At 31.0% G+C, this 27,452-nt stretch overlaps 1 protein-coding gene across 3 annotated transcripts in view; it reads right to left on the bottom strand.

The window, feature by feature from the left end:
• The window catches only part of LOC116850352 (heparan sulfate 2-O-sulfotransferase pipe), a 150,623-nt gene that overhangs the window by 100,624 nt on the left and 22,547 nt on the right, over positions 1-27,452 (bottom strand). The window contains exon 1 of one of the 3 annotated variants that reach the window (XM_032828547.1): positions 13,140-14,075. The exons of 1 other annotated variant lie outside the window; for it this stretch is intronic. In XM_032828547.1, coding sequence (XP_032684438.1) covers positions 13,140-13,189 — 50 coding nt within the window. In that variant the 5' untranslated portion in view covers positions 13,190-14,075. Of the gene's footprint in view, positions 1-13,139; positions 14,076-27,452 lie in introns of those variants that run through there. One more of the 3 variants, XM_032828546.1, reaches the window with a different exon arrangement.

The following is a 27,452-nucleotide window of genomic DNA, read 5'->3' as shown; positions in this document are numbered from 1 at the left end:
TTGTAACTTAAACAATAAATATTCCTAGTTACAAATCAATATGTTGTGAAGTTTTTTTCAAAAAAATTCTTGCCCATTTCTTGTTCAAAAACCTTTTAATATGAGCTGAAGAGTTTCTTAAATGAAAAGTCGGATTGATAACATTAATATGTTTTTTTATATTAATGTGTTTTTTTAATTCAATATGTTTTTTATTCCAATTTTTATGTGTATGCGCACACGTATGTGCGTGTGAGGAGCGAGAGAGAAGAAAGAAGGAGAGAGATGAATAGAAAGGGAGAGGAGAGAGGAAGAGAGGAGGAAGGGGAGAAAGAGAGAGATAAAGGGAGCGAGAGAGTAAATATCGAAGTATTCAATGTGTTGAGTCACGTGGGAATATTGTCAGGGAGTTGTGAATTTCATTAGATCTCCGAGGCGCGAATTCTTCTATCGCGTTCCAATCTGACGTGCCAATACGCCATATGCAATGTTTACGATTGTTATATAGATGGACATAATCCTGTGATTTTCTTCTAATCTTTCGTAGCGGATCGTGGTAACATCCACTAGTGCAACAAAGCTGGCAGGAGACGGGTCGTCGAGATTCTTGCTGAAATAGTAATGCAACTTTTGATCGCGGTCGATGCACCGCCGACAATGGGGCTCGTTGCAATACAACGACCACAATTGACTTTAACGAGCGTGCATATATGATAAATTATTGCAACTGCGCTACGACCGCGAAGTATATTCCGATAGGGCGCCGCTCCGCGCCTCTGCCCGCGCCACGAATGTTCCTCTCCTCGCAGCAGTCCCTTCTTGTGGCGTGTTTATCCGACGTAACGGGCCATTTTTAAACACTTGAAAGTTTCCACGAGTGTAACGCCTTTTCCCCTGCTGTCTGCCGCACTGCCATGCCTGTATTCCTAATGACTCGAAAACAGTTAAACGCACTTGGATTCCGAGAGCGCGCACGCGGTCGTTCTATTTACACGCACCTTCAATTAAATTTTTAATTTACACAGCACGTTATCTCAATCCAGTTAGACGAGTTTCCTCTGCTGCGTTTGTTAGTAAATACATACCCGGTGTCCCGATCGACCGTGTGCGTGAATACTCTTTTCAAGCGCGGATTCTCTCCTCGCGATGTTTATCGATTGATTTTCTATCTTCCCCTTCTCTCTTTATTTTTTTTCATCGGTATCACTGTTTAATGGTAATGCACCGTTATCGGTATCACGCTGTCGACCTTAGGTGCGCGCAACTTTAACATGCTGTTCAGTTGCATTAACATTAGCCAAGTTCAGCTCTTCAGCCTTGAACAAGTTTACGCGCTGGGAAACACGTCCACGCGTTCCGAGCTAACGTGCGAGAAAATTGCATCTGCGCGCAAGCGTTAATTCGCGGCTTTTTTTCGCGCACTTAACCAGACGTGCCCTTGACATCACGCGCACGCGCATACTTTATTAAAGATTTCCCAGCCGATCGAGCCGCAATGTCCACCTCATAATATAGAGACAGGAGAAATGCAAAGAAAGAAAGAGAAGCTTGTCCGTAATGGAAATACGCTCGAATGCTTGGAAATCTCTCGTAGAGGGCCACTTGACACGCGTGCATTATCGTAACCACCGTTAATTGCGATGTACTCGCTAAAGTACGGTTCTTGACAAATGCCTGATATCGTCGTTGTCGTCGCTATCATCACCGTCGTTGTTCGCGAGGAAGTCGGAAATCCAAACACAGATGGTATATTACGGCGAGAAAGTGGCCGGTAATGACAGCTGAGCTCATGGTCATGGATCGTCCAGCAAGTTTTATTCCATTTTACGGCAATGACACCTCTTCGTCGCGAACAGTCAGATCGCTCTCGGCTCTCGCTCTCAGTTCATTTACGCAACAGGCTCCGCGTAACTTTTATTTATAGACAAGGAAGATTCATTATCGCGTGTACGTAGCATGCTTTTCTCGCCCGGTCAGTGAAATTCATCACGCGCGAGACGAGCCGCAGAAACGAGACAAATGGACCTACATTCTTGCAAACGTCACGACGGTTCATCACTCACCGCAGCAGAATCCGTAATTATCAACTGCATTAACGCGAGATGAATGAGAGAAGACGAGACGTTCGTCTCTTTATCAGCGCGTACACGATGGTTCCTCGCGTGGAGCGCGAAATTCGTAGCTGGGAAGAGAGCTGCTTCCGCAAATTAATTGCGCTAATTGCTCTGAGGAATCCTCAATTTCGCATGGACGTAATTTATGCTTTATTTATTATGTAGCAATGATTATGTGTTTCATTTAACTTCCATTTAACTTATAATATTCTTAATTGAGAAATCTTGAGAGGCGATAAATAAATTGCTTAAAATAAACATGGCATCAAAACATTGTAGGTAAAAATAAATAAAATTTGAATGAATATTACTTCGTGAAAAATTATGATATAAACTTTTCTTTTTAATTTCAAGGATAAAGTATAGAGCTATTCTCAGATTTTTGTTTTGTAATATCCTCGCCATACTATTCCTTCAAAAATGTGGATGTGATTTTAAAAAATTGTGTATTTCAGCAGGATTCATAAAACTAGCAAAATTGTTTCTGTGATTTTCATTTACGGGGTCATAAAGATTAAGTTTTCGTTTATAATATTTTGATGCCATATTTCTTTCCAGCACTGTATAATAAATATTTAATCTCTGCAAGATGTCTCAATTTGAAATACAAATACTTGATGATCATACAAGAAATTGAAGTTTAAACATGATAGTCCTCATTAAACATAGTTCTGAAAATGTTCCGTTAAAAAGTTATTGCATAACATTTTAAACTGAATAAATATCCCAATATCACAATTTGATATACTATAAGAGAATTGAAGAAATTAGAAACAAATATACAAAATAAAACATCCAAAAGTTTATGTGAAGTTTTAAATGGAGACACACAAACTGTTAAAAAATAAATTTCATTCTCATACAAAATTAATGGGAAAGAAACAAAGTTTTTACAAAATGTTTGCAGCAACTATTTGAAACGTCTTCCTCGCTGGTGTACTCACAGTTGACACTTCCGTGCTACTGAATTGTTAACTCTTGGGATATTATTTTTATTTTCTCTCATGTCGGCCTTCTGAATCTTCGCAATAAATTTTTCTCTTGTATCAACTAATCCTGAATAAATTTCAGTTTTTAACTTCTTCCAAACGTAGAAATCTATAGGCAATAACTTTTCTGGTATCAACTTTTTACCAAAACATTTTCAGATGTTTATGGGAATTTTTCTGCTTAAAATTCAATTCCCTATACAATCACCAAATATTTATATTTCAACCTTGGACACTCTATATATACAGGACGATTTAGAAATACTTGTACAAACTTTGAGAATGAGTTCTCCATAATTAAATAAAGAAAACTGTCATGTACACATATGTCGCGAAATGCCTGCTTTATGAATTACAATCGTAAGATTATATTCAATACTTTGTTGTTGCGTATGTAGTGACAAGTGCCATACGGAAAACTGACTCCACATGGTTTATACATGATGAGACTATTTTAACATATTTTAGTTGCATTATTCGAGATGTATTCATTAATACTTATCATTGATACGTAGGAGAAAACCAGTCTCATGTGCTGCACGTTCGCCTAAACTAAATCCATAAGATTTTTATCCGTGGGGACACTTAAAAGACTTAGGTTATGTAACTAAAATTGCAAATGAAGAAATGCTTCACATCGTAGATGTCTGCCATTCTCAACCTATAGAGTTTTAAAGGGAACGACAGTCCATGATCTAATGTATGTAGCATTGAAGCAAGTGGAGAACATTTTGAGCATTTGAGAGTAGATAAATAATTAAACTGAAGATTTATTATATTGATAATGTATCATTATAAATATATTCTGTCAGTTTAAAGTCAAATATGACATGTGTGTTTTTATCTTTAAATATCATTTTTCGATTATAATTCATAATCGTCAGGTATTTCCAGACATATATACAATATTTTTTTCATGTTATGTAGAACTTACTCTTAGAGATGTGCGAATCAAAGATTTTTTATGTCGAATCGAATCGAATCGATGAAATTTCACCCGAATCAAATCGAATCGTTGAAAGAATTTTTAATTAACATAATCATTGAATTTTTAATTAACATAATCATTGAATTCAATAAGAAAATAGTAATTATCTCTCTCAGTATGAGAGAGATAATATTGATCATGTGATATCAATTCATTTTAAAGTAAGAGATATATAAGGTTTGCAAAAAGTCTGGAAACTCCTAAAAATGTCAAAAAATATGTATTTTTAGAAAAAGTGTTTCTTACAAAAATTGTAGGGTTTTAAGAATTGTATTAGGTAGTAGAATTAGTATAATCCTGAATGACAGTGTCAAGGTTACGTTAAGGTCATCTTCAATTTCTTAAATAGAAACTCCTACTTTTTATTACATATTCTTGTAGCTTATCTCGAGAGCTTTCCAAAACACTATAACAAAGTATCCTCTTGTTACTTTTCTAATTATGAGAGTTGAAAGTTACTGCCGACATTAGCATTACCCAAGGTATATCATATGAAGGTTGCACGATCAGATTTACACCATTTTCGTGTATGTGTGTGTGTGTGTTGTGTGTGTTGTATGAGTAGTTATAAGAGAGTACAATTAAAAGAAAGAAAAATCCACCTTACCAGATAAGATTTTATTAAATTAATTAAATTTATATAAAAGTATATAAATCAACGATTACTATAAGCGTTGAGGTATTTGTCTAATGTAACCATAAAATGTAAATAAAATTAGCTAATAATAATAATTTCTCACGAATTCTTAGAGTATCCGAAGTAATGATTCGCGAAATATTATAATAAACTTCCGAGGAATATTTTAGAATGAATTAGACTTGAATAATTCTTCAGAAATTCTTCAGATATTCATTTTTCTAATTCTTTAAGTATTCTTTAAAATGAATTCTTTATGAATTTCTTTTAATCTCTTTATGAATTTCTTTTAATCTCTGTGCTATTTGGATAGATATAGCATTAAAAGTTGCTGTTATTACATATCCATCTATATAATTCTCACAAGTATATCACAAATTCTCATAGTTTTCATAGTTCTTATAATATATAATGTTCAGTTAGTATATCTTCGTATACATAGTTGCCTCAACTAAAGAAGTATTGTTGTCTTTCTGTTCTGGTCTGCAGAACGAATACCATAATTGAGAGATCCATAGAGTTTGGTTGCACCATACAGCACTGAGAGTATATACTGCTCAAACATATATGGATAGGCAGTAAAGGAGGTTAGTGTACCATTTCCAGAGAATTATGCTTACTATAGCATCTTATATACATGAGCGAAAACGAACATTAATATTTTGTTATGGCAACCATATTTAGGCAAGTGATATCCTTATCGGCTTGTTTCTCCATGTCTCTTCTATACAAATCTAATGTAAATAAAAATAAAAAAGAAGAAATCAATAAAGGACTTTAAAATCTAATGTTAGATAACACACTTCCTATATGAAATATAATAATCTTAATAAATTCGAAATAATGTAGAGGTACATCGAAGAATGTTACAAGGTGTCGTGTCCAAACTTGTCCAAAAACCTGTACCTATCGGCATCTACCAGGATTTTGCAAAGTCTCTGAATGATGGAGACCGCTAACTTTGTGTAACCTACGACGTGCTTGGGAGGTCAATCGCAGGAAGAAATATCGACAACAACCATTCATTTGCATAGGACACAAGGTGCCGAAGAATCGACCACTCACGATTCCCGCGCGCATAGCTCGCGCTATTCCTACCGTGATGGATCGATTTGTCTGTCCGCGGCTGATTCGTCGCGATAATCTCAACCATGCCGCGAAGCCTCATTTAACTCATTACATCGACCCCGATCGCACTAACGTGACATTGGACACGTGCTCTCCTCGCTAAATTGGGCCTTTAAAAAGTGCCTGCATAGTCACGCGCCGAAGCAGAAAATCTTACGTAAAGTCGTCCGCGATGATCTTCCGTCTTATTGCGCGTGCTCGGCTGACGAGAGAACATCTGGCCACGTCGAAGTGCTTCTTGCTGTCATCAACTTTCTCATATCTTTTTTTATCACGTGTAATATCGAGGGTGAAATATACTGCGCGTGCACGTGCGTGTATATGATAGATATATGCTCCATATAAATCTTATATCCTCAATAAAATATATACAAATTTGTGTCTCACTTGGTATTTAAGGACAATAACACTAATTAAAAATGTATACTGTTATGACGATGAAACACTCTATTGTGTTACCGTATAATCAAGGTTAACGCGTATAAATTAAGTGAGAAATATTAATAATAATGATGTAATTATAATTTAGTACAATATAGAGAAAATAGGAACAAGAGATGTGCTCATTAGGTTCGCCATTTACGAGATAGGTCGTTTAATCTCCTAATTTATGTCCATAATATGAATATCTTCTAAATTTTAGATGCGATACGTTACGACGATACGTATTTCACAGCCGTTATGTATTCTGAATTTATATGGTTTTTTGTAAAATGTCAAGTTCGCGCAGCTTATTGTCTGTTATACTTATCCTACTTTATATTCCTACTTTCTCCTCTTAACCTACTAACGGGGATAGTACGATTTCCGTGATGCCGCGATTTGAGAGATATTTCTAACGTAATTTTGTAAGGCAAAACAATTTACAAGAGTGAAAAATTGGCTATAATGCTTAGTTTATGAGATATTTTCATTTAAAATAGTAAAAATTTGTAAAAATGAATAAACGGTAATCGAATGATCCCTGCTATCGATTGACCTAGAATTTTACATATAGATTCTATTTAATGTGAGAAAGAAAGTGCGCATGGTCTTAACTTTGAGAAATGAAAGAAAACCAATATTTTCTTTTTCTTATACAAGACAGTACTTATCGACTAAAATCGATTGTATATAATAATGTGTTTTGTTATCTACAATTAAGTGGATGGAAATTAATTAAAAAAATAAAATTAGTAAAATTAGCAAAAAATTAGTAAAATTAGTAAAATTAGCAAAAAATAAATAAAATAATATATTTTAATATTATAATATTTTGTAACAAAATTAAATAATTTAATTTTAATTAATGTTTTTGCTTGTAATTTATGATATCTTACATAAGGGTTTTTTTAAAGTTAATCTTTTTAATATCTATTTTTAATATATTGTAGACACATCCTATTTAGTAAGGCGAAGATTTTATGCGGTTCATGATACGTCTTACCTTGCGCGTGCGCACGCGTAAGTGTCTTGTTAATGTTTTTTGTTAATTCTCGATATTTATATTTTTACTACTTTAGAAATAAATTATTTTCAAATCGTTATTTGAAAAAAAAAACTAATTTTTACTACTTTAATTGAAAATATTTCGTGATCTCAGCACTGTAGCCAATTTTTCCACTCTTACTAATTGTTTTGTCTTAAAAAGTTGTGTCAGAAATGATCTTCAAATCGCGACGTTATAGAAATCGTACTCTTGTCCTAACACATGTTCATTAGCAGTTACAACATCCTGTTCTTAAAAATTTTAATATGAATTTTTGCAAACCATCATTTAATAAACATCATGATGCGCTTTACATTTTTTCGTACGTTAAACAATTTTTCTGCAACCATTGATATAACCATTGACCCGTAACCAGAAGATAATTTTTAACTAAATAAAAGATTAATGTATAATATATATTATACTAAAGTTAATTAAACCAACACAAATCGCGTCGTACAAATCTTCTCCGTATTGTTTCTGAAATATTTAACTGCAAATATGTATTTAATTATAAATTTATAAATATTTAATTGTGTGTGTAACATTTGTGCAAATATATGTAGAACTTCTAGAATACAATAAATGTTTTCTAATTTGATACAATAAGACGCAGAAATTCAAAAAACTATCATGATCAAGCGACACAGTAGTGTTGCGAAACCAAGTGCAAGCGCGAAGCAACGCGGCCTACCATGTATATTTACGGGACGACTCTAGTTGAATGTAGGCTAGATTCTCGTTTCGACTATAACGACTGAATTCATGAATTTCTGGATGGATTTAGTCGATTCCTTGGGTTTACATTAATTAATAAAACTGTCTTTACTTTTGCTCTAAGTTCTCCAGAAGCTGAAATATTTTAGCTCAAAATCCAAAATCGCTAAGTTTCACGACTAAGGAATTCGTCGTCTGAGAAAATGTCCAGTTTGACGTTTTTTTTTGTCAGAGGCGCTACGGCTCAGGTCAGTTTGAGATGTTCAGAAGCTCGGTATCAGTTGGTATGTTTTTTTTAGTTGCACTGCTAAACTGGTGCAATAAGTTAGAGCGAGACAAAATATACTTTCTCATTTTAACTTATTGCACCAGTTCAGTAGTGCAGCTAAAAAGAATAGACCAAGTAGTATTTACATTAGTGTTAATAAACAGTGTTAATAAACAGTGTTACTTACGATATGGTTAATATAATTGCTGATAATTGTAATGAATGAATTATTTGGTTGTGAATATTTTGGAGGTTATGTGCTAATTCAAAATTATGTGCTGATTGAAGGTTATGTGCTTTTATATATATATATATATATATATATATATATATATATATATATATATATATATAATAAAATAATATAATACAAAAGAATATGTGTGTGTGTGAATTATATGCAATATAATATATATAATAATAACAACGAGACTTTGTTACAACTGTGATAAGAAGATTGAGGAATTGAAACGTGACGCTGGAACTGTCAAAGTTAGCTGCCAAGAATTACAAGAATTTTATCATTAGTTGTACGTATTAGCTGTTACGAAGAAGTTGTCAATATTGAAGAAGCTATTAACATAAATGAGAAAGAACTACTTATGTTTATGTAAAATAATATTTATATGTTTAATATGTTATGTTTGTAGAATGCACATTTTTATTAGAGAGATCTATGTAACAGATGCTATAATTAACAGTTAAAATAATTAATTGTAACACTAAATTGCTTATTAGATACATTTGTGATTTTCATAAAATAAACATTGAAGCATATTTTAATGAATTATCATATAAATTTATCATCAGATTGAAGAGAAAAAGTCTTCGTTAAAAATATTCGTGAAATCAAAAATATATGATTGGAAACATCACATATATATGATAAGTTATCGCCAAATTTGAAATAATCTCATGTCCTCAATTTCTATATTTATTATTCATTGTAACATAACATCTATATGTATTTCCAATTCAAATTAAATTATACTCATTTATCAAATATGATAACAAATACATTTCATGTTCATATTTCTTTTCTTACAATTGATATTGAAATTAAATAAGAGTCTTGCAACTTTCATTTTGTCACTTTTAAAATAAGTGATAAATTTTAAAATAAAAGTGATTACATACGATTATATTTATGAATTTCGCCCTACTAGTTATTATAGAGTTATTTTATAAGTTTTTTAAACAATTTTATTAATAAATTACTGACAAACACTAAGGAGCGCTAGAACTTCCTTAACTTTTATGGGCACGATAACATCGTATTACCAATAAGATACCAATACAATACCAATAAGAAGCATCAATAAAATACCAATATGATACCAATAGAGGCATCAATGCAGTTTTATATCACTGACACTTCTGACTAGCTGTAGTGACGTCAGACAAGTCGTAAGAGTTTTAATCCTCTGTCGTTCCTGAATATAATATATTTATAGTACCACTCTCGGGACGCGTGAAAGAGTTGAAAGAACACGAATATAAATGACTATCGTGCCCATAAAAGTTAAGCAAGTTCTAGCGCTACTCCTTAGTGCCTGTCAGTAATTTATTAATAAAATTGTTTAAAAAAACTCATAAAATAATTCTACAATAATACTAGTAGGGCGAAATTCGGAAATATAATTAAAAATGTGAAATCACTTTTATTTTAAAATTTCACTTATTTAAAATCACTTATTTTAAAAGTGACAAAATCGCATCGTATTTGTAACAGCTGAAATTCAAATTCAAATTTTGTGATCATCATCGTAACGATGAGCGTTGCGTCTGACATTACGATTTTACAAAAAGATTAGGAAAATCTTTTAAGTAACTTAGCGATAGTAATAAGCAAAATTTTATTTGCTTCAATTATTCAAGAAATTATTTTTTCCACCGAACGATTTGCGACAGCTCAAATTGTTCCGTTCTTAACAATCACTTAGTTCTAAAGAGTGCTTCACAGAGTTAATTATCTAATTTTGAAAAAAAAAGTTACGCGTATTGCATAAGTACGTATGCTATGTCATAACTTTTAACAGCGAGACTGACGCTGAATTAAATCGAAAAAAAAGGAAAAAAAAATTTTTTAATCGATAAAAAATTTATCAAACAAGAAAATTGAATAATCATCAGTAAGAATAAATCGCGTTTGAGGAGATTCTAACGTTTGACTAAATAGAAAATTAAATATATAATATGTAAATGATACAAAAGTTAAATAAATTAACAATGCGTAACAGAAATTTCAGTAATTTTTATGATTTCCAAGGTATTTAATTATAAATTAATATTGTGCAAGCATTTGTAAAACCTCTACAATAGGGAAAATCGAAACTAGATGCCCTATATTTCAGAATTTTAAAGTTATAATTTCTCGGACAACTAATTGTTTTATAACTGACTGTACAAATATAATAAAAGCAACCTTTTCTATGTGCTAACATAATATCCACTAAGATTCTGTTCATTGCATATTTAGTTTTATTTTTAACCAAACTACAAAATACAAACTTACAGACAATATATAATTGGAAACATGCATGATATCGCTAAACATTAGATGTTATCGCTAAACTTTAGATTATTTTATAATGTTACTTTTATATTTATTTCTATATTTATTATTCATTTTAATATAACATTTATGTGCATTTGCAAAAATAATAAATTAAATGGAATTGATCATTTATCAAATACAATAATAAATATATTTCATGTGTATATTTATTTTCTTATGGTTATAATTACTTTCCAATGAGAGTTTTACAACTTTTATTTTGTCACTTCTAAAATATTTGATAAATATTTGATAAATTCTAAAATTAAAAAAACAATTACATATAATATAACATATAATATGTTTATAAATTTCATTTTACTAATAATTTGTTACAAAGTTACTTTGTTAGTCTGTTTTTAAACTAGTTCAATTATTTTAACTTTTAAACTAACTATTTTATCAATAAGTTACTGATTGACTAGGAAGTAGCGTTAGAACCTCCTTAATTACAGAATTGGCGTTAAGTTGGATCGAAAAGAGGGAGAAGAAATTGAAAGTCGAGAAATAGCTCCATTTAGAAGATTAGTATAATAATCGTTGATACAATCGAATCGCTAAAGCGTTTAACAAGATTCTAGCATTTGATTAAATAAAAAAAAGAACAAATGAATAAAATAAAAATCAACTAACAATGTGTAACAGAAATTTCAATAAGTTTTATCCTATTATTTCCAAGATATTTAATTGTAAATTTATATAATACAAGTATGTATAGAACTTATATAATATAATATAATATAATATAATATAATATAATATAATATAATATAAAAAATTAGTTCCTAATTTTTGACATATTTGTATTTAAAAGTAAAGTTTAGAAAACCAATATTATAATAGAACAAAATTTTTAGCATAATTTACTACGTAAAGCAGTACTACATAAAGTTATCATGACGTTAAAAATAAATTTATTTCTCGTGATAAAAAATTTGTGATAAGAAAATTCGTGAAATCAATAATGTATATATGAGTGAAAACATGATAACATCATATGTATGTATCTGTGTTATCCATTGATAAGTTATCAATAGATCTTAAATTGATATCTTAAATAGATCTTGATAATGTCTTTTCTATATTTGTTTCTATATTATTCTCTTTTATTTTAACATAACATATGTATTTCCAACTCGATTTAAATTAAATTGACCATTTATCAAGTGCTGTAACAAGTATTATTATAATTTAATTTTTATATTTCTTTTCTTACAATTAACATTGTTATTAAATGACAGTCTTAATAAGGTACTTATTAATAAAATTAATAAAATTTTTAAGAAGATAAATAAAAGAATTTTGCAACAATATTAGTAAGATAGAATTTGTAAATTTCATAATATATGTAATCTTTTTTATTTAAAAAATTATAAAATATTTCGAAAATGGCAAAATATAAATTGTAAGACTGTCATTTAATAACAATGTTAATTGTAAGAAAAGAAATATAAAAATTAAATTATAATAATACTTGTTACAGCACTTGATAAATGGTCAATTTAATTTAAATCGAGTTGGAAATACATATGTTATGTTAAAATAAAAGAGAATAATATAGAAACAAATATAGAAAAGACATTATCAAGATCTATTTAAGATATCAATTTAAGATCTATTGATAACTTATCAATGGATAACACAGATACATACATATGATGTTATCATGTTTTCACTCATATATACATTATTGATAAAATTAATTAATATACTGATTGATTACATGGAAAAAAATGCTATTGTATCAATTTTCCAACATCACCGTAACTGGAGTAAATCTTCTTGTGTCAACAATATTATTGAAACTAATATATAATATATTATTTTGATAATTTATATGTTAGTTTCAGTAGCATTGTTGCTGAATCAAAAAGATTTAGTCCAATTACTGTACGTAATTTCTAACGTTGGCAATTTCTACTAAGACAACAGTATTTTTTGCGTAAAAAGTAGCATTAGTGATTGGTACGAAGTTTGATCGAGAAGGAGGAAGAAAAAATGGAAAGTTGAGAAGAAATTCCATCGAACGAGAAGATTGAACGATCATCGGTAAGATTGAATCGCTAACGCGTTTAACGGTTTAACTACCGTCGACGTCGCAAGGGATACACCGGCAAACTTGATCCGCGGCACGGAAACCATGCATCCCCTCGCGCACTCTCACGCCGCACACGCATATGAATAAATATTGATGACATCGTGGAAGATGTTAATCACAGCGCGCGTAATTAGGCGTCTTTAACGCCACCGCATCGCTACCGCCGTTAAACTCAGCTCGCTGATAGCCTCCTTACCTCTTGGGAACGAGTATTCTCCTCTGCCGCCACATGTTCTCCTTCGGCATCCTGTCGCTCGTTTCGAAATCGGGCCTTTTCCGCGTGGTTTTTCTTTCGCCGGCGACGATCAAGTGGATGGGTCCGCGTGGCCGCGTCGCTCACGTGCTGCGTCCCATCGGCAGAAAGATAATCTGTCGGCGAACCTTTTCCCGAATAACGTTGCCGACGTAGTCCGACGACGATCACTTATCAAATTCATTCACTCTATATTTCACTCTTGCCCGAAATGCGAAGACCAAGGTTAAACAACGTTTTTGGGACGTATAAGTTCACGAAAATTCGCGTGGAGCGACTTCGAACCGCTGAGAATCCCCGCGAACGATCGATCTTCCCGCTAACCGATTGCTAACAATCGGTCCTCGACGCGTATCGCAATCGAACTTGTTGTCACGCGACTTTACGACATCGTGCCCGGTGCAATTTTGCTCGAATCAACGGCGCCGCCACGTGGAATGTTCCTCAAGGTACTAGGCGTTGAAGCGCGTGTGCGACGATCGTCCTTATGGACCTTCTCAGTCATCAATTCTCCGAGGAAGTTTCGCTCGCGGAGGCAAAGGCCGACAGAGACGCGCACCAACTCGGTCTACGTCCGAGTGACTCGTCCTGCTGGGTGGCTGGTCGACACGCGACTGCCGCGTTTCTTCACGTTTTGCTTCGACTCTCGGAGCCGTGAGGATGCGAGGAGCTGAGACGACACGCGATACGTTCTATTCCGCGTCCGCTCCGTTACTCCATGGCACGACGTGATGCCGCGATTCTACTCCACATTCGCCACTCCACGAGAGGCCCTGGCCGAGAGAGCGATCCGCGGAGCGGGGATTGCCACTTCCGCGACGGAGCCTCGCCATGCAGCGAAAGAGGGACGCGCGTTTTCGGGGTTTCGGTGAGCAAGGTGAACGGATCTGTAAACCTTCTCTGCGAGAACAACCCACTTTTCAAGCTCGAGTCTGCAGTGTTGCGTCTCGGTAGAAAGGTCGGATACGATGAAGATATTGTTACACTAAACTTTAATGTAAGTCATTCAATAAATTAAATATTAAGACAATACTTGAAAACTTTGCCGATAAAATACTGATTTTTTCCTGCACAGGTTACGTTGTATTGATTGCACAGAATTATTAATGCTTTTACACAATGGAATTACGTGATGAAATGAAGCATTCATTATTCAGTATATAACGAAAACGACCAAAGTTTTTAAAATTGATATTTCCAGCTGTCGTTAACGTAAATATTAATTGATATTATATAAAGTTCTGTATGTTTTACATTTCGAATGTGTGTTTGCTTTGTTTAGAGAAATTTCAAATGGCATTGCTTTACGACTATGTGACTATATACCTTTATGATTATGTGAATTTAGAAAATTCAAATATACGAAAAGTTTGCAGAAAGATATTTATATGTGCGTGGTTACCCAAGTAGGAATTTACTACTGGCATCAAAGTGGCCCAGTACCGATTTATGCTAAACGTTACTGGTATAGTACCAGATACCAATACGAGTTTAGCATTAGTGTGATACTAGGATGATGGAAAAGGGCCAGTATCGGGAAACAGTACTGTACCTGTATAAAAAAAGGATTGATTCCTGGCACTGAAGAAGTACCTATTCCCAGTATTGGGCCAGTATCGATTCCTAGTAATTTTTATTATTTGTACAATTGTTAATATCACAACTATATAGTATAGAAAAAAAGATTAGACCATGGCCGGGCTCTGCTCTCGTATCTATACAGGCCTATTTTTAGTAGTTATATGAGGAAAAAATCTTCAGGGCGACGGCTGGAATCGAACTCAAGTCTTTCGCTTGTCAGGCAAGCGTTCTTACCACTGAGCTAGGTTTCGCGTTAGTAATCTCTTCCGGTTTCTCATAAAGGATATTGGTACCGTCCGTTTTTCGGTACCGGCACAATACTGGCCCAATATCCTCTATGGGCAGATTGTATACGATTCTTACTTAGGTATCCAGTACTGATTCTACGAACAAGGCCAGTATCAATAATATAGCTTTTTTAATACTGGGCCAGTACCGAAAACGACAAATACTTTTCGGTAATGCCCCAGTACACATACAGTACGAGTATTCTAACTTTAGTACGGAGTCAGTACTAATAATATAGTTTTTTTATATTAGGCCCAGTACTGAGCCAGTACCAAAACCGGACATCCGCTTTTCGGTATCGATTCAGTATCAGGCCATTTTTCCGTATTGCGAAACGTATACGATTCCTACTTGGGTATATTTTATGAATATAACCACGCACATATAAATGTCACCGAATATGGTAAAACGAAATATTTATATAGCACATTTATATAACATCTATATGTACATGAAATATTATAAAGATAGTGTTTATCTGACGTTTTGATGATCGCCTCTAAATTATTGACATTTTTAAAGTTTATAATCCGTTATGACTGTTCCGATAAACTTCAATAAAGTCTTGATATTTTTTTAGATATTCTTATTAAAGAAAAATCAAATGTGTCAGAAAGAATTTATTGTTAAAATTGAAGTCGTTTAGATTAGAAAATAGTCTTTATATTAATAACGTTTGCGACTGAGGGCTTGAAACACTTTGAGAGGGGTTAATGATTTTCATCATTAATTGCTAGAGTTCAAATGTTATATTAATTAATTTAATCTTAGATTAAATCTTAGATTAAAGTTGACCATGAATTTATGACAAATTATGTTAAATCGCTTCCACGCGAAACGACATTTACTAAGTCAAAACTTATTTGTTTTTCTATTCGTATGTAATGGTTTCTTTTATTCGCATCTAGATATACGTATATATCATGATATCTTAGATTTCCGCAGTATAGAAATCGTTAAAAGACGCCTTGAGGAATATTAATCTACAGTTAAGTTAAAATATATAACACAACCAGTGCTATTAGAACGTCGTATACAAACAGGATACAAAATCCTGTTTAAGCAAATATCTGTTTGAGTTAAAATTTTAACACCTATTTCCCTACAATATACTGAAGAACTTTAGAAATTTATGAACATCTCAACAGCTTCAACAGAAATCTAATATATCGTTTTAGCTTGACATATTATATTATATTGTATTGAATCATATCATATTATATCTAGACACGATGTAAACAACTAAAACGACTAGCAAATTTTGGTCTGACAAATATTAATTGAAGCTTTTATAAGTTTAATTAATATCGATAATTATCAATATAAGTTTTACTGAAGCTTTGTATATATGTAGACAGTCTGCCAATTGACAATTTTAATTTTAACAATATCTTGTAAAACTTTTATAGTCATTATTACGTGAGACAATCGACAATGAAAATTTAACAATGTTTTAAATTACATTTATGGAACAAATATACTATATCGAATTAATTTTTATCATAAAATAATGATTTTAAAAATTTGATATTATATTGATACAGCATTAAATAATTTATTTAAAATTATATTCAGATTTTTACATTTTATATGATATACACACATACTGTCATGTAAATTTTAAATAAATATTTTGATAATTTTTTTCGTATTTTCTCGTCTCTCTTTCTCTCTCTCTCTCTCTCTCTCTCTCTCTCTCTCTCTCTCTCTCTCTCTCTCTTTCTCTCTCTCTCTTATTCAGCCATTTTCTGTTTGATAAATTCAAGTATTATAAATATGAGAACTGCTCATAAGAGATCTTTTAAAAATCGATTAATGAAGTTACTACCAAATTTACATATACAAATGTATTTACCTGGGTAGATTCTTTCTGACCAATTCGGAATAAATTTTCTTTTAGCGAGAGAGTACCGAGAAAGAACATTGCTTATCGCAACTTTTTGATTCTGCATTCGTAGATTTCATAACTAAGTTAAGAACGCTATTAAGAATTTTATAGTTTCTCGTTATATAGTTTCGTCATTTTATATTCCCTATAAAGATACAAATGTTAATATCTTTGGTTTCAGTTACTGCTATGTTGTTTCTTCACGCCCATTTCATTAGCAAACATTAGTCAATGTTTATTAACAACCTATCTATAATAACGGAAGAACAATCCCAAGTTAAACGTTACTCCAAAGCGAAAGAGATTTAATGACGAGGCTCAGTTCTCAAAAACCTGCTTTCCCTAACTTGCGGTCAGATTCCATATAATTTTACGCGGGTCAGTGAAATGGAATTTCTACCGCATGTACACATGTATTGTTGCACGCGTGTTATTCACGTTTAATAAGACACGCGCGCTTCTGAGGCGATATCGATGATTTAACGCTCGCTCCGACATTTATTAGCCAACGCGATTAGTTAGGAGTATTCAAGAAAGTAGCAGACCGTGTTGCATTTCAATAAGGTCGATAATTTAATGGCCGAAGACTATTGAAGACACTAATATATACATTGAACCGCGATGATTATCCGTTAATAAATACATCCAAGCAGGAGAGAGAGAAGAAGGGAGAAGAGACAATTCTCTTTCGCAGAAATAAACCTATATTAAAGAATTTATATATTATTTATTTGCAAAACACCCGGCAAGCAAACGGCTTATTTTCAATGGCGCATTAAGAGAACAATAAATTCACTATCTGTCGAATAAAATTACACTTTTGTATATTTATTTCGCTATCTAAATAATAAATATAAATTTTAAACTAATTTAATGTCACTACCTTGCCATGTTCCACTCATAAGGAAACATAGGCAACACGAAAATTCAGAAAATTCTGAAACATTGTGCAAGTAGAGTAGTACATCTATAATATAAAACTATTTTTTGTTTCTGCTAAATTTCGATTTAAGGGAGTGAAACCACTCTTCGAAACCAATGAGTAAAAAAAAGGAGATTCAAAAATTTTATATTTTTGCAATATTTGAATACACCGTTGCAAATAGTATAAAATATTCTATCACTTTTATATAAACTATTTTTTCATATGCCTTGTATTTTAGGAAATATTTGCTAAAAATAAAAATGTTATGTTTTTTCGAGGGATGGTTTCACTCCCTTAAATCGAAATTTAGCAGAAACAAAAAATAGTTTTATGTTATGAATGAACTACTCTACTTGCACATAATATTTTAGAATTTTCTGAATTTTTAGGTTGCCTATGTTTCCTTGTCAGTACAATGCTTTTCAAAGCATAGAACAATAGTTTTCTAATCTACAATCAACCAAAAACGATCGAATACAAAAACTATTCTATTGAATACTATTCTCTTCTACTGTATTTCCTAATATATAATATTTATAATGGCATTTCCTAATATATAATATTTATAACGATAAATTTTTTATTTAGATGATATTACTTTCCACGAAGTTACACTGAAATAACAGTCCTCTACCCGACTAGAAATTGTCATCAGGTATACCTGAAATGTATAAGTCCCTAACTAGGCGTTCGCAAGGTTATCCTTACTAACCTAGTCATGTACTGATAAAAATCGAGTAAGAAAGACCTTTGCAAGATTATAATAATTAGATATATATTAGGATCTTGATATATTATCCTAATATATTATTTCATAATATTTTATTGATCAGGTCCTTTTTAGGATCTTATTTATTTTACCTGTTATAACTTGCATTATCAGTTTTTAATACCTTTTGTAACAACCTTACATATAGTAAGTTGATTAATAAATTTTTATAAATTTTTTCATAAAAATATTTGTTATTTTTTAAATTTCAAGTATTATAAAAAAGTGTTGAAATATAAATTCACATATATTTTATATAAAATTTTTAAATATTCAACAAAAAATATGAATATAATAATAAAAATATAAAAGTATGATATTTTGCAATATTGCAACAATATTTGAGAAACATTGAAAATTATATTATTGATAATATTAATAAAAAATTTTTTTATTATATAATAATAATAAAGTAAATTATTATTAAATTTTATTATATTAATACATATATATTATTTATATTATATTACAATATAAAATAATTATACATATTTTTCTTATTGTTTATATGTAAAATTAAAATGCGTTTAAGCAATTTTGCGTAAACATGAAAAAAAATTCTTTTATTTCATATTTTCTATTATATAGAGTCTGACTCAAATTGTATCTATAACAAAAAAAAGGATAAAAACATTAAGCTAAAAGGAATGGTCGAAGTCATTTTGCAAATAACCACATAAACTTTAGAGATATTAAATAAAATAGATAGGCGAATCAACGCGCGTATTTGCTAGGTACGTTATATACTGTGAACATTGTAAGTATATATTTTATAAGCATAAATTGTAAGAACATCGTTGGGGTCATTGGAATCACCGCGTGCCGCTCGATCGTCAGGTTAAGCAACGCAGTCAGGATGAATGGGTGACCGGCATTTACCGCTTCGGATTTGAAATTATTTAGAGAGGGTTCTCGAAAGTTTTACAGTGTTTTGACAATCTCTCGGTTCCTAACAGTTATGAAACATAATAATAATAATAATTAATAGTAATAAGAAAATTAGGAATTAGTTTTATTTTATGAAAGCTACACGGAAAACTTTTAAGCGGACATTTTTACATTATATCAAAGTTTGTGCAACGTTGATTCAATGTTTTTCAATGTTACTGCAATATTGACATTGCTGCAATTCAATATTTTCTCAACATTGATTTAACATTATTGTGCTGTATGGGAAAACGCGATAGGGATTCAATAGTATAGCCTGATGAGAACATTATAATAAACCTGATTAAGGTCTTTGTAACGACGCAACGTTACATGACTTTTCATGATCCGACAGTATAACCTTAAATGGACCCGACATCCAGTTATAGTCAACCCGATGAGGACCATGAGGTAAATTTCTAATCGGGTATATTACTTTTGTATTTTACTGCGATAAATGTTATGCTAAATTTTTATATAATTTTAAGCATTTTGATGAATGAACTTTTCAAACCCGAGCCGAGATTTTGTCGTATGCAACAAACGTTTCGTACAGTAAATTACTGGAAGCTCCCGCGTGACGGCGTCCTCATGAATGAAATCGCATTTCCCTGCTCTTCGGTATGCCGTGATATAGCGAGAAAAAAATTAGACAATCGCTTACAATTTCATATTCGCGCGGCTTAGAGTGGCCGCAACGATATCGAGTGAGACCGCGAGGAAAAGAGCCGCGGAAACAATGGTACGTTGTTATTCTTTCACCTAGCCACTCATTCGTACAACAATGCAAGGCCGATATTCGCATGAGCAATATTATTATTGCGGACGCCTATTGTGCACACATGCAATTCAATTGGGCATTGTAAGTTGGCGCCTAGCAAGTAATTACTCGACCCGATAATCCCTCGCTCGAGTCGCGCGTTGCGCGTCTCTTGCGATTCTTCGTTTCTAAGATAATTAGACGTGAATGGGATCGTTAGCTTTTCGTGTCCTCGTATGTTTCAAATCTTTTAAAAACTTTTTTCCATCATGATACGGAAAATAGATTTTGCCTCTTTTTATTCACAGAGAATTAACATTTTATGCTAAATTTCTATATAGGATGTATCGGAAATCGTAGTAAAGGAATTTGGGATATAACAAGGAGAACAAAATGAAATATCGTCGGTTAATTTTTTTTTTAAATTTAAGCCATTTAAGAGCAACATTTTATATGCTACCATGTAATAAAACGTTTCGCAACTGTTATGTTACTCACGGCTATTACCGTTAGATGTATTTTATTCTGCATATTCTATCACTGGTTGTTATAATGTTTTCAACTGAAAGATAATGGATACTATCTATTAATAGATACTATAGATAATAGATACTAGAAAATTATATTTTAAGGCTGATGTTGAGGCGCATATTTTACTAAATATTCAGAGGAAAATAATGTTTGACAATATTAACGTATATACCGGATAGGTTTTCCAGTCTTTTATAACGTACGGTAAATCAATCTTCCACATCAAATCAAACCTAAATCCCAATTTGTAATACTAATATTAATTAATATATTAATATATTTATTAATAATCGATTTGACATGAAAGGTTGATTCACCGCGTACGTTAAAAAAGACCAAAAAACCTATCCGACACTGTCCAACATTATTATCCCAACACTTAATAAAATATGCGCTTCAACATCAGCGCTCGTCTCTTGCTTGCCTTAAAATATAATTTAAATATAATTATAACGTACGCAATGAATCAGCCTTCCATATCAAACCGATCCTAAATATTAATTTTTAATATTAATATTAATTATATTAATATCCCTCTAATATATATTACCCCAATTTCTTACGCATTCTTTTTATTATTCTTAATTATAGTTGCAAAAAATATCATTTTAGCCAGGAGTCGAACTTGAACCTCCCCACATGCCGGACAATTTGGCCACTGAAATATGAAAATAATTTCGTTGGATACTTCGACAGCTTATGTTCATAAAATATGACAAATACTGTTTGTTATGTTCTCCGCAATCGCGTTACAATTTGTTTGATACATTTACATAAGGTAAAGAAAGATAAATTTCTGTTTTATATTACCGTATGTTACATTAAAATTATTAACGGGTCACAAGTCCCTAACTAAAGTGAAAATTAAATAAAATTTAGGAAATTATAAGATGTAAATTAATAAGTGTATGAATTTTTTGTATATACATGTCTATTAAGTTCACTTAATAATATCTTGATATAAAAAAAATTAGAATTTATTTAAATATTAACATCACTATGACAACCTTGTATTAATACAATTTTTTTTATTCGTTAATAATTTTTTTATTCGTTATTATAATTATTAGTTCACAGAGAGACTTTTCGCAAATTTTAAAACTATTTTTATATATTTATTTTAAAAGCTTGAATTTTTTAGTAATAAAATTAATACTTTTTATAATTTCTATTTAATAAAAATATTGTTTTTTTCAAAATCTATTACGTGAACTGGTAACTGTAACTCTAATGAATAAAAAAGATGTACTGATACTGATTTTAGATTATTTCTGCCATTAAAATAAAGAAAAAAATTTACATAAATCTATAATGAAATATGATTAATTATAAAGTTATAATAAAACAAAATTTACGTTAACTTTGTTATTAAATAATTATAAGTAAATATTTAAATTATAACAAATGCTCAGCATGGCTGTCATTTGATTGAAGACAAGCATTGACATGGCAGAATTATTGGAAAAATTGTACAGATTTATGAGATCTGCTCTTTTGAGAAGTAGTGTTTTTTTCTATGTAATTTTGTGAATCCGAATGTGTCTGTGAAATGTGCCTAGTATGTCAGAATTCCGAGTTATTTTAACCTAAATGTATTAAATGTCTTTTCTCATTTTAAAGTTAGAAAAACTATGAAACTATTCGTTGCAGCTATTCGTTAATTTGGCCAAAGGATTCGAATTTTATATAAAAAAAATCTACAGAAATAAATATAGTTCGTCTCCAGCACAGTCAACTACATATAACAATAGGATAAATGTATTAATAAAATCCATATTCCTGCACTATGCAGCACATTGACCCTTTTGAACACTGAACGCTGCATCGTATTGATTTCCTTGAATTTTGTATGTAAAATGTTTTTGAGTTGAGAATTATGAGTTGCAAGCCGAAAAATATAAAATTCGAAATTTTAAAGGGAGTAAAATGACAAAAAACGATAATCTTAGTACTTTTAGATTAGAATATCTCAGAATTATGATGTGCTAGACATATTTTACGGGCAAAAAAATTCATATATATATATATATATATATATATATATATATATGTGTGTGTGTGTGTGTGTGTGTGTGTGTGTGTGTGTGTATTCAGCACACAGAATTACGTAGGAAATCACCAATAATTGTCAAACAACGTTTTATTATCCTCCTGAACCTTTATTATCCTTCATTTTTTATAGGCCTGTGTATTCTGTTCTCCTTACTTACTTTTAAAAATTACTTTTAAAAATTCAGAACTTAAAAATTCTAACTGATACATTTTGGCGAAAAAATCGCACGTTGGAAAATAAAAATTGATTTTGAAGAAGAAAAATAGTACTATAAGAAACTGTTTGTGAAAATATATGAAACAATTTCCTTTCTCTATAATTTTTTTATAAAGGTAGTCAAAATCGTCATTTTTTTAGCATTTTACCCCATTTACCTCAAAAACCTAATGTGATAGGCAATTTCTGTTAGAGAAAGAGAAGAGAGATTCGAATTCAGTGCACAAAATTACGTAGGAAACTACCAATTATTCTCAAAAGACTTTCAAAACTTAAATTTCGCAGGTTTATGTTATTGAACAATTTCAAAGGTTCACGGACGATTTCATATAGCTCACAAGTATTAACCCATTAAAGCTAGACGTAACCTATTAGGGGTTATCCCAGTAAAGTAACCCATAGCTAGACCAGTAAGATTAGCAAAAAAGCAACAATTGCGTAGGATCATAAAGCATGAGAAACTATATTAAACATAAGAAGTACGTTACAAAAAACAGTTTTGCAATAAATTGTTATAAGCATATTAAATATTAAATATTGGCTGTAGAACGAAATTGCTCTTACGCCAATCAATTTTACAGAAAAAGTTACATAAAAAACTTGTATTCTTCTTTTCTCGTAGCTCTTCCGTTTATGCAAAAAAAGAAATAAACATTATGATTTATTGAATGTCGCTCCAACCCATGGCTAGACCAGTAAAAGTAGCAAGAAATAACAATTACAAATAAGACTGGAACATAAAAAAAACTATGTTGGACATAAGAAGTACGTTACCAAAATCAATTTTGCAATAATTTGTTTATAACAATTTAACGTTGACGTTCGAAATTAGAAGTAATATTCTTCATGAAAAATAGTAACTTTTATTTTCGATATCCTCATAAAATACAAAGTTGGTGTGTGCTTTTATGATCATTATAATAGTTATAAAAATTATTAAGTTATGTAACTCTGGAGCAGAGAGAGAAAAAGAGAAAGAGAGAAGTATGCAAACATAAATATACTTAATTATATACTCTCTAAATTTCTTAGAGTGAAGTTTCACTTAAAAGAAGTGGATGTTCACTTCAAGCAATTGTGAAAATACTGCCATTCTAATAGAGTTATATTTCACTTTTCATAAGAGGAAATATTTAATTCCAATTAAGGTGAATATTTCACTCCAAGTAAAATAAATTTTTACGACCAGATAAAAAAGAAAATTTCTAGTTCTATCGTGTTTGTGCTAGTTTGTGACTCTAGTTATGGCAATCTTTTTAATGATGTGCCATTTAATTAATTCTATTTATAATATGCTTGGAGAAATTCACTGATCACAACGAAAATCTGAGATTTCTGGCTTTTGAGTTATTCACCTTACCTATTGAGCCACTGGTGTTAACTGATAGGAATGATTATTATAACAGTACATGAGCTGTTTCCGAATCTTTCACTCTTTTACAACTGAAAATTTATTCCATAAGAATGAAAAATCACTGTAATATTCTAATAAACCCAATTAAAACATATAATCACTCTAAATAAACCCAATTAAAACATATAATCACTCTAATAAACCCAATTTCTTCACCTGCAGTTAACTTTATCTGCCAGTTAATCCATTGGAATTGATCAATCGTATTTATAGTTAGCAAGAATTAACCAATCACGGTTGTCATTTAACCGATGGATAAAGTCAACCGGAGGTGAAGAAATTAGATATAATTGGAATGACGGTCGTCATCCCATTTGTCGAGAGAAAATTCACTGTATAAAAGAAAATTTTTACTCCACGATATAGAGTAAAGGAATTCATTCTATAAGAGAGTGAGAAGTCATTCTAATTCGAATGACTCGGCTGTCACTCCATTTATCGACTAAAATTTTCATTCTAAGAAATTTAGAGAGTACATTTAGAAAATCATATTTCTTAATAAGTCAATTTTATATAAACCACAAAACTCTTCTTCTTTTAAGTTTCTTTAAATTTTGATGAAGCTTCTTTTAAAATTACTTAATGAAAAAAAGATTTTATTCAAACGGAAGGAAGGGGAAAGATTAATGCCTAGGCGCTAAGGAATTAGTAATTTGAGTATTATTATTTTTAATATACGTTGCTATTGGAATAAGATGATTTACGCAAATTATATTGACTAACCATACAACAGCATCTTTTCCTTATATAAGATCATCAATTCGTTATCAATTCGTACATCAATTCGTTATATATTTTTTGTTCTGACATAAATATATACTTTAGCATAATATTAAAAGATACAGATCAATATCCTAATTTTAAAAACTAGATTATACTAATGCAAATTAAAGAAATGAAATCATTATATTTTGGTTATCAAAAATATACTTTTGCATTTTTCTCAGCAATAATAAACTTTATTTATTACAAAATAGCTTAGAAATGATGAAATATTTCTTAAGCTGTACAATTATATTTTACATATTGTTAACATACTCTGGATTATTTACAAAATAGCCTCGCTATTGGAATAGCTTCGCAATGATATTGCATGTTTATATTTACGTCAGTAGTGAAAAAATATACTGTTTCTTCATGATTATGCCTAGCATGAAAACACAAAGGAAGGTCTCTAATACGTTGTAAAGCCAATTACAACAGTTGATTGACAGAAAAATTTTAACACCGAAATTTTGGAAAGTTTATTTTGAAGGAACCGTGGCAAAACTGCTCTCGACTTTTTTTATTTGTCTAGCCGTGGTTAGCCGTGGTTTTGGTTTAATTTGTAGAAGCTAAATGGCTTCCTTAATTATAATCTTAAGCACGTATTGCCAAAAATTAGCGGTGTACGTTGAAATAAAAACTTTGTGTAATTACAAGGAACATAAGTACCATCAAAAATAAAAGAGAAGATAGTACTGTCATTAGGAAGTCTTCATTGTCAGAACTTACGTGGTACAAATGTACTAGATGGTTGGAAATACATTCATTATGTTAATGCAAAATTAGCAATATCTACCTGTTCGAAAATATTACAAAATAATCTAACTTTTTACATTTTTATTGAAAGAAAAATGTATGAATACATATATCTGCATTACTTATCTCTTTTATTTCGCTTAAAGAAACATATTTTGTTGATGAAAATGACCACAATATAAACATAAAGCATAAAATTAAGGATTTTGCAGCAGCTTTAGTACTATTTTATTTATGAATATATCTTTTGTACATCTGCACTGTGATTTTCAACACGCAACACGCTTTATATCTCAAATATCAGTATTTGTTAAATTCATATTGGGTGTAAATAATATCAGCGTCGTTTCTAATCAATATGGTTACTGTTGCTGTCGAGTGTAATCTGCTCAAGAAACGGTCATAAAACAAATTCCAATCTTCTGTTACCATGTTAACAGTACATTTGTAACGTCAGTATCTTGTACCCATATACAAGGTGGGAAAAAAGTCGGTGAATAACTCGGAAAATACAAGTTTTATAGAAAAATCTTTCAAACAAAAGTTATAAGGTTTAAAAAGATGCATTCAACGGTAATATTTATTTGACCTTGGATGGCGCCGCCAAGATCAGGTTAAGGTCAACTTTGTTTTTTTAAATAAAAACATGTATTTTTTTATTACGGAATTTTATTTTGCGTAAAGAAACAAACAATTTTTGTTTGAAAAACTTTTTCATACGATCTCTATTTTCTAAGATATTTATGGGAATATCTACAAAATTATTAGTTTCAATAATTTTTTACTGGAATTCTATCAACTTTATCGAAAAATAGTAAGAGATAAAAATTGTTTATTTTCTTCTCATAGAACTTTGAAAAATTTTCAGGATTTTTTATAAACTTTTTAGTACTTCTAGAAAATGCAAGAAAATGTGGTACTAAAAAGTTAATTAAAAAATTCTGAAAAAATTCTCAGAGCTCTGTAAGAAGAAAAACAATTTATCTCTGATAAATTTTTATCTCTGATTATTTTTCGGTATTTTGTAGATATTTCAGTAAATATCTTAGAAAATGGAAATTATATAAAAAAGTTCTTCAAACAAAAGTTGTTCATTTCTTTACGTAGAATAAAATTGTGTAATAAAAAAAATATATTTCTACTTAAGAAAGCAAAATTGACCTCGACTTGACCTTGGCGGCGCCATCTAATATCAAATAAATATTACCGTTGAATGTATCTTTTTATACCTTACAACTTTTGTCTGAAACATTTTTCTATAAAACTTATATTTTACAAGTTATTCAGGGATACCGACCTTTTTTCTCTACCCTGTATATCAGAGATATATACACGAGAAGTGTGTGCGTGCGTGCGTGCGTGCGTGCGTGCGTGCGTGCGTGC

Source organism: Odontomachus brunneus, unplaced genomic scaffold, assembly GCF_010583005.1.
Source record: "Odontomachus brunneus isolate Ranch 3 - 2012 unplaced genomic scaffold, Obru_v1 Obru_scaffold_143, whole genome shotgun sequence".
Lineage (NCBI taxonomy): Eukaryota > Metazoa > Arthropoda > Insecta > Hymenoptera > Formicidae > Odontomachus > Odontomachus brunneus.
This window is presented reverse-complemented; position numbering and strand designations above follow the sequence as displayed.